General features: G+C 40.7%; 1 protein-coding gene across 2 annotated transcripts; it reads left to right on the forward strand.

Moving 5' to 3' along the window:
- Window positions 1–630: 630 nt before the first annotated feature.
- Window positions 631–7,079, forward strand: LOC101167181 (beta-2-glycoprotein 1). Of its 2 annotated transcripts, none has more exons than XM_004066209.5 (8): window positions 631–779; window positions 1,065–1,244; window positions 3,023–3,119; window positions 4,174–4,250; window positions 4,335–4,520; window positions 4,678–4,857; window positions 5,029–5,226; window positions 5,907–7,079. In XM_004066209.5, exons 1-8 carry the CDS (start codon window positions 710–712, stop codon window positions 6,005–6,007), a joined length of 1,089 nt encoding a protein of 362 aa, XP_004066257.2. In that variant the 5' UTR covers window positions 631–709; the 3' UTR covers window positions 6,008–7,079. The 2 variants fall into 2 exon arrangements, with proteins under 2 accessions (XP_004066257.2, XP_078805920.1); XM_078949794.1 differs by having other exon boundaries at window positions 5,153–5,226.
- Window positions 7,080–9,316: the final 2,237 nt, after the last annotated feature.

Below are 9,316 nucleotides of genomic sequence, written 5' to 3' on the forward strand. Positions count from 1 at the left end.
TAATTTCTTTCAACACTCGCCCACACTTACATAAAACATTTGCAAGCTTTTTTTTTCTTTGTCTGTCAGTCCTCCAATGTCATGCTTGATTCTCATTTTAATGAGCTCCTGTTTTACATGTTTTACATTTTAAGTTCATGTTTGCTAATTCAGACGTTTTCTATGATGTTGTTACTTTTGTCATGATCAATTTAAAGTGTCCTCTTGTTTGAAATAAACTATGCAGTCTAACTTTCAGCCACATTTACCCACAATTCATTGACCTCAGGGTCAGCCTCTGCATCTCAGGGGGTAAATATTGACAGATTCCACTGAGTTTATCAAACCAAATCTTGCCGTTCTTTCAAATCCCATGAAGGATAATCACATCCGTTACTGAAAAGGCAGAAATAAAAACTGTAATAACAGTAAAAACTGTAAAAACAGTCAGTAACCACTCTAACAGTGTTTACTGACTGTTTTTACTGTTCTTCCAGGTCAACACATGAACACTGTGTGCAAGTGAACCACCAAATCCTGCATCCAATCCCAGTGATCAGTCTTTGAGTAAACATGCAGGATTCAGGACCTTTGCACTCAATCAATAAAGCACTTTTTCCACCAATTTTCTCCTAAATCATGTGACTGGAGGATACTGTGTCTTGCACAATAACACAACAGATTTGTGTTGTCCCCTTTCCCATCCAGACACTGAGTAGACCTCAAGAAGATGGCTGCAACTCTGGCTCTGCTTTTTCTCAGCCAAGCACTTTTATACACAACTGTAACATCTGCAAGTGGTAAGCCGGGCCCTTTCAGCATGTGATGAATTTCCCGTGCACGCACTTTAGTTTGACTTGCACTGTTTGCTTTTTGCAGCCTTTGATGTGTCAAAGCAGGGAGAAAGTATGCATAGCTTTCGAATATGCTCCTGATCTATGCGTCAAAAGTGGATTCTTGATTATTATTGCACTGCTCCGCCAAATCTTGTCAAAGTTTTCCAAAACATTTCCTTGTTTAGGTGCCTGCAAACACTAAATTCTGTGCAGGTGATCCACCGTTTTGCTTTTCCTCTCCTGAACTAGTCTGTGGCCGGCCACGTGTCGCTGAGGGGATCGATGTCACCGTGATGAAGCGTGTGTTTGAAGCTGGAGAGGAGGTGACCCTCAAATGCGAGCAGGGTTACCTGCCTTCATCTATGGGAACCGCCAGAATAAGATGCACTTCAACTGGGCAGTGGACGGAGTCGAACCTGGCGTGTTCTCGTGAGTTAAACTCTGCTCTTCCTAGCCTCTTCGGGGGTGGGGGGGGACTTCCACTGAAGCAAAGGCTGGTTTGCTTGTTGAGTGTTTCTCCAAATCCTCTCTGGCGTGTTGTGGTTCCTTCCACCACAGTAAAGAGGAAAAATTGGTTTGAAGGTTGAACTTAAAAAAAAAACTGCTTACCGGTATATTTTTATAAAACACTGTTTTTTAAACTAAATTTACTTTGTAAAAACTATGCTAAAGTTTTTCTCATGAGTCATTTACAAAATACTTCATAATTTAATAGTCTACACATTAGACACGCTTTAAGGAAACCAGAGTTTGTTTCCCCCGATAATCCAGAAAATTTTTTCAGTCTGAATACACCCAAGCGGAGCCTGGTCCGGTACCAGGAACCGCTCTCTGACCCATCTTTGAGGTTCGTTTCCAATTGGACTGAGCTTCAGTTTGTTATGAGATTCCTACGTCTGAAAAGGATCCGTCCTCAGAGTGGAACAACTTGACCAAAACAGCCACCGTAGCAGGGCATTATGGGATGCAAACATGACTATGAGACACAGGAACTCATTGAAATGTGGTCCGATGAATGCAGCCTCGGTAAACAACTTTTAATGTGATCCATGTGGCTTCTCACTGTTTTCCCAACAATCTATATGTCATAAACCAGGGGTCCCCAAACCTATTCCAGTGAGGGCCACTTGACGTTTCCATTCTCTGATCGGGGGCCAGGGTCAGTTTGAAAAATGAAAAAGTGTGACAGTGGGCCCAGGGTTGCCTGAATGTAAATATTTATTGTTTCCCAGAAAGCCACACATAACCAAATGTAAATAACCCGATCTGATACCAAATAATCCTCTCTGGGTTCTTCACCAAAAAAAAGAATATAATTAGAATCAGCAAACATATAATAACTTAATAGCTATAATAGCTTTGAGAGTTTGTCTGCTCGCATTTGCAAGGTATCATATTTCTCTTTGTGACGGGATTCATAATCTGGGTATAGATTGTCTTCTTTGAATCCCGCCCCCGTCTATTGGCAGATGATACAAACAGCCTTTTCTTTATGTTGAACAAAAACATTCTTGTTTGTCCAGCGTAGGTTAAATACCCTGCATTCCTTTTTGTCGTTTTTCCGTTCTGATTGGGGGTCTGTCCCAGTCGCCTGGACAGAGAGCCATTTGGCAGTTCTACGACCGGGGCAAAGTGAGGTTGCAGTAGCAACATTTTTAGGTTGGCTGACATTTCAATTCAAATAAGCTTTATTGACGTGAGGAAACAATTCCAGGGATTCCGTTGGGCAGGCCCAGTTCACCATGCTTCACTTTTCCATGCTTCCATGAGTCTCGATCATGTGGCCATGTTAAAAAAAAACAAAAAAAAAATGCAACAAAAAGAAAAGAAAAAGGGTCCCTCTCTGGTATCATTCAGGGGGCCGGGTCAAATGCATGGGCGGGCCGGGTCCGGCCCCCGGGCCGCAGTTTGGGGACCCCTGTCATAAACGCAGCAGCGTACCTTTAGGACTCGGCCCAGACCAACAGACATTTCTAGTCTGAATACACCCTCAAATACACTATGTTTTTTTTTAGAATAATAATAGGCAGTGGCTTTACCTGACCTGTTGTTTGAAATTAGTTTAAAAAAAGATTACGTCCAAGCACATTTCTAAATTACTGTCGCTGTCATCTGGTTAAACATTCGACGTACTTTTACCAGCTAACTAAAACCATGACGAAACGTATCAAAGTAAAGTGTTGTTACTGATGGAAACTATTTTACAGCCAAGATGTGCCCCATTCCTGAACAACTCCAGCCCTTTGCAAAGGGAAGGACAGAGGCCCCCTTCAGGAGTGTGCTCAACTTCTCATGTGATGACGGGTAAAACACATGTCTCACTCTGTTCTGAATGCATGGATCCAGAAAAACCGCAAAAAAATATGGCAAGTAGTAACAATCAGATGCAGATCTGTACTGTTTTGCTTATCAATGTTGTCAGAGGATTCTTTCTTTGCACCTTTTTAGCTTATTGCATCACCGTTTGAAATTCAAATAAATTGAGGGGTGAATTTTTAGTACAATCAAACTCAACTGAACTGATTATATATCTGTCCTAGCTGGAAAGTTACCATCTGCTCCTCATTCAGGGGTCATTGCAAATTAATTTGCATAAGGATGCCCTGACTGAAACAGTTGTAATGTGACTGAGTCACACAGCCACTATGTACATTTTGCACGGATGAAAACAGGTCATACGTGAATATATACGTGGAAAAAGTAAGAAAAGTTGTGGTCTTCACATGAAAGTTTTACAGACTACAGAAGAAGTATGAATAAACCACACAAAGAACACATAAATCAATGTAGAACATTAACTGCGGGTGATTATTGTGCTGTTTATATGCAATTCTTTAGAGATTTGTTTGTCAGTTACATCCTTTTAAGGTGCTATGTGCGCAGTACACCTTATAAAAGTTATACATCTGTGGTACATGCGTGAAAAGTCTGTTGATGTGCTAACTGACGTTCCACGTAATTTGCGAAAGCATCTCGCAAAAATCACGCACAATTGTGTAAGAATTACGTAATAATTGCATAAAAACTACGGAAAATACGTGTGAACTGCATAATTTTCAACCGACCGAAAGTTTTGAACAGCTCAAAACTGAATTTACACAAAGACTCGTTGGCCGAAACCCGTGATGGACATATGCGCACATCGACGAATGATGAACACAAGGAAGACTTAAGAATTATGACACATGTATCACGAAGGACCGAAATTGGTGGAAAATGCACAAAGTGAACATAGTGACTGTGTGACATAGCCTTGAGCTTAGTCTCACTAGCTTGAGTCAAATGTCTTCATTAATCCACAAGCTTTCATGTTCTCTTTAGAAGCTGCATTTGATTATAACTCTGCTGTTCACATCAGATACGTCTTAATAGGAGCCAATGGAAGCAGCTGTTTGCACGATAGCAGCTGGAGTCATCCTCCACCCATCTGCAAAGGTAATGTGAAGGAAACAAGCACTGAAACACTATTGTGATGCTCACCAAATTCTGTAAAATAAAACCATTGTACTTGTCTTACAGCTGTGAACTGCCCTCTGCCGAATCCTCCCAGAGATGGTCGAGTAGTTCACGGCAGGCCAGTCACAGGAACGAAGACCATGTATGGACAGGAATGGACGTACGAGTGTAATCCCCCAAAAGCACCAAGTCACGAGAAGGGATTCTGTAATGCTGATGGAACTACGACTGAACCACCTGTTTGTCGAGGTGCGCAGACATACAACACTACACATCATTTCATGTATTCATGTATAGAGCCCCTTCCACCACCTTTCAAGGAGGCCCAAAGTGCTGTACTCAGTATTTGCATCAATAAACACACTGTTTTTTTCCTGTTTGGTTTCTCCTCTCAACTACTTTCCAGAGGTGAGCTGCTCCATCCCAACTAATATACCAAACGGCTTTATCACATTTGCTGTAATGAGGCCACACGCCTACAAGGAGAAGGTTAAGTACGCCTGTAATGAGCACTACAAACTAGAGGGCCAGGCTGAGATACAGTGCCAAAACACAGGAAACTGGTCGTCGAAGCCCATCTGCAGAGGTGAGTCTTGACACAATCATTGACATTTGTGACACAAATGAAAAGTTAATCATGTCCGAACACATAAAAAGGAAAAATATGATTAGAGATTTCCATTAGATGGGTTGTAATAGGATGGATTTGTTTGATAAAAAAGGCTAAATACATTATGTGTGTTTTTTTTCCACCTAGCTCCCTGCACAGTTGGCATAAAAAGGGGTCGTATCTTCTACAATGCCAGAAAAATCTGGATTGAGGACCTGAAACCAAACAGGGTTTTGCATGGAGAAATTGTCGTCTTTTATTGTCTGAACAGAGACGAGAAGTGCGGCTATCCTGTGTCCAGCACCTGCAATGATGGAACCCTCCCAATCCCTGAATGCTTTGAAGGTTAGTTCATGTCAGCAAGAGTAATCCAAGTCTGGCTGCTGCTTGTTTGCATTACTGACTTTTGACAACAACGAACTGAGGTACGTGAGACACAGGGACATCATATAGTTTGTTTGCGCAGTGCACAGGGGCCTGTTAATGCTGTTCATGTGATAAGAACACAACACTTGCACTCTCCTTGCCAGCAGCCTGACTTGCTCTGTGTAGTTTCAGTGCAGTTTGTGTGGGCGTCCTACAGGCATTTACAATTCCATACAACCAGTGTGCACACCTTACTAATGACTAGAGTGTGACGTGGGGGCCCCATACATAGCATCACCTTTACGTCATCGCAGCGACCAACGTACTCTATTCTTACAGCACTTCACGATACATTTACCACACGCACGACAACGGTACGCTCCATTTACATAATGCCGCTCGAGGTTACCACATGAGCCTCAAGGGAATTGCAAGATACACCTGCGCACCCCGCAAGATGCAGCTGCTCCCCAAAACAACCCAAAAACCCCCAGCATCTGTACAGGTCAACCATCCGTATGCATGTGTCAATTGAAACATTTGCCCAGAGACTATTGTCACATAATCAGCAGCAGATAATGTTGAACATATTGATAGGAAACTGAAGAATTATTGGGATTTTTTTACTAAAATACGTTTTTGTTTCTTCCTTTTTTCAGAACCTGGAAAAGTAGAGTATAACTTGAAGTCTAAATCCCTACCGTCAGAAATCCGAATGTGTGCTGCCTCGCCGTCTGAAAGAGCGACAAGACCAGCATGAGCTCACAGAGAAACATGTGGTGTGCCAAGAAGATGTATTTCTTTCATTTACAGTGACAATATAGAAGAATTGGTTGTGATCCAATAATCAAAAGGTATTAAATAAAGTGCTAAAGCTGTATTCAAAATGAAAACTAAGAACTATTAAAATAATAGTGAGTTGACTGCAGAAATGTGACCTAGAAGGTTGCTTTGGCTTCACGTTTGTGGACTGTGTTGATCTGTATGTTGACCATCTGATGTGACACTAAAACAAACATATTGTATTCACAATTAATAAAGAACCCTGAGGTTTTGGGTGTTTCTGATCTATGAATTCAGAAACTTTCCCAAAAGCAAAAATAGAGACAGTGCTTCGTCCTAAATTAAAAAAAAGATAAAGGCAAACTGTTCTACTAAGGAAAGTAAAAAAAAATTAGGTTCTGTTAATGCCTATTTACCTGTAAATACAGAAAAAGCTGATCAGCAAAACATTGCAGCAATAAAGATTTTGTGTTTTCCACATTGCATGACTACGAGACAACACCAACAAAAGTTGGTATGAACTTGGTAGTAAATCCATGAGGTCTTTAATTTAAAATAAAAGCGGCTACAGTATTTCAAGCTGGTACAATTTTTAATCACTACTTACAATTTAAGCACATACTTACACACATACTTAATTTATATTACTTATATATATTACTTATACTATTATTTACATTACTTATACTTATATTGATTTGATGCACTCTATGAATCATATCTTAAAGCTACATAACCAGAATGGTGAGATTCACGTTTGTGCCTGAGTCTAAGTAGATATGAGCAGACATCTTGTTCACCTTTCAGCACATCCCTTCAGGGGTCGCGACAGATGGTTTGGCAGAGATTTTTACAATAGATGCCCTCCCTGACACACACCTTGTATTTTAATCGGGGTTGGGGACCGACACACAGAGATGTGGTTACATAGTTGGTCATACGTGAATACACGTGGAAAAAGTGAGAAAAGTTGTACATGAAATTTTCACAGATGTATCACGAATGAACCACATTAAAACCACAGAAGTATGAATAAACCATGCAAAGAACACGTAACGTGGAACATGAACTGTTTGTGATTATTGCACTGTTTATATGCAATTCGTTATTGATTCTTGTATCATTTACGTAATTTTAATGTGATATGTGCACATATACACGATATAAAAATCAAACCTTCGTGGTACAGTCTGTTAGACATACGTGGAATGGTCGTAATAAGCTACTAGTGTGCGTATGCATTTTGCAATATTCATGCACAATTTACATAAGATCTACATAATATTTGCGTAGAAACTAGGCAAAATCCACATAAACTGCGTAATTCTTAACTGGTCAAAACTTTTGAACAACTCGAAACCGAATTGACGGGAGAAGTGCCTGTAAATGTAAAGACCCATCGGCCAAAACCCTCGACATGCATCTGTGCACATCGACGAATGACGAGCACAAGAAACACTAACGAATTACGTATATCATGCATGAATCACGCAAGACCGAAATTTCATTCATGGAAAATGCGCAAAAAGTGGCTGTGTGACCCGCCCTTTAGAAAGTAGTGTGAAGGGTCTTGCCTTCTTCACTGATCTACACCCCATACCTGTGTTATAAACTCAGTGATGGCCTTCCAATTAATCAATAGGATAAATTCCGATTTATCTGAGTTGATGCAATAGAAAATTAGTTTTAATGAAGCAGTATTCAATCAAAACAGCAGACATGATTTAGTTAACTAAGTCAAGTTTGTTCTGATTGAGAAGTCAGGTTGGCCCCGCCCATTAAAACCCAAAACAGAGATCCTCTTTAGTGTCTTGTTCCAACTGGATATATCCAAACTACGTATTTGTATGAGCTTTGTTGGACAGTATGCGCACCGATAGGTATCTCTTTTTATCTGTCACAGTCATCTACAGTTTTAAAATGATTAAGTAAGGTCTCTTAAAAAACATAAATAATAAAAACAAACATACCATAGTTGCTATCAAAGATATTTACAAAATGTATTTTTTATCTCAAGAATCCCTCCTACTTACAGTTTTTCCCAATTGCTAAAACACTAAATGCCATTCCCTAAAACCAACTGATCCTTTGCCTTAACTTTTTCCCCCCAAATCTTCCCATTCTAGTCTTAACCTAAAGCACAATTTGCAGTTAACACGCAATTTGCAAAAGTCTAAATCTACTCTTTGCAGAACACACAATTTTGCACTTTTATAACAAAGTTTGCATTCACAAGACACAAGATGCAAAATGTTAAAGGGCCTATATCATGCTTTTCTTAAGCCTTTCAGAGTAAACTTTGTTGTTCACCCTTTGGCTAATCCAGTCAGGGGTTGCCATGGTAAATCAGCTTTTACTTATTCCCATGGGTGGTTCGGCAGACAGTCTTTATGCCGGATGCCCTTCCTGACTCAAAGCCTTTTAGAGTAAACTATATTGTTACGACCCCGGGGTGTGGGAGGGAAAAGGGAATCAAATTACAACAACACCGTATTAACTGATTTATTCGGAGCAATAAGCTACAACTGGTTCTGTCACATAGATATCCTCCCACATGGGATCACAACGTGATGTAGACAATGTTAACAATAATCAAAGAACATATGCCCGTAAAAAGAAGCATTTAAACATGGCGAGGATAAGTAGAAATCATACTAATGTGCCAAGAACCGAAACAAAACACAAATAAGTGCACAGAACACAAATGGCGAGCTGAAGAGTCAGCCGCCCTGGTGCTTGGGCCACGTCAGCTTATGTGTCCGTGCCTCCAGCGCAGAGGGGCGGGGCCGACGCTGTAGATGGAGTGACAGGCCAACTAGGACGATGAGGCAATGACGTCTAACCTAGAAGAAAGGAGATGGGCCGATCGCCTCCCAGATACCACCGCGTTCAATTAACATAACTAATAATCCAAGAAGAAAGCTCATCCACCCCCGAAAGACTCGGCACGTAACAATATCCACATTTATGATGATATATTACCTTTGGCACACTAAACAACACATTTTTGAATGAAATATTAGTTATTTTCACGGCTCATTTTCCTGCCCGAAAGTAAGACGACTCAATCTCTGAGGCTCCGCCTTTCGCTCCGTGTGGGTGCCGCCCATTTTATGACATCATCCTAGAACCAGTCTCGGCAGCGTGTTACCAGCGTGTCTTAGTTTCTTCCTAAAAAACAAACAACATCTGAACTTTTACAAAGATGGATGTGCACATTGTGCAAATAAAAGGAAAGCGTTTAGCCAATCGCCACTAGCTCCATGGAGAAAGTGTGTGTGTGTGT

This window comes from Oryzias latipes, chromosome 1 (assembly GCF_053564925.1).
Source record: "Oryzias latipes strain Hd-rR chromosome 1, Olatipes_Hd-rR_3.1".
Lineage (NCBI taxonomy): Eukaryota > Metazoa > Chordata > Actinopteri > Beloniformes > Adrianichthyidae > Oryzias > Oryzias latipes.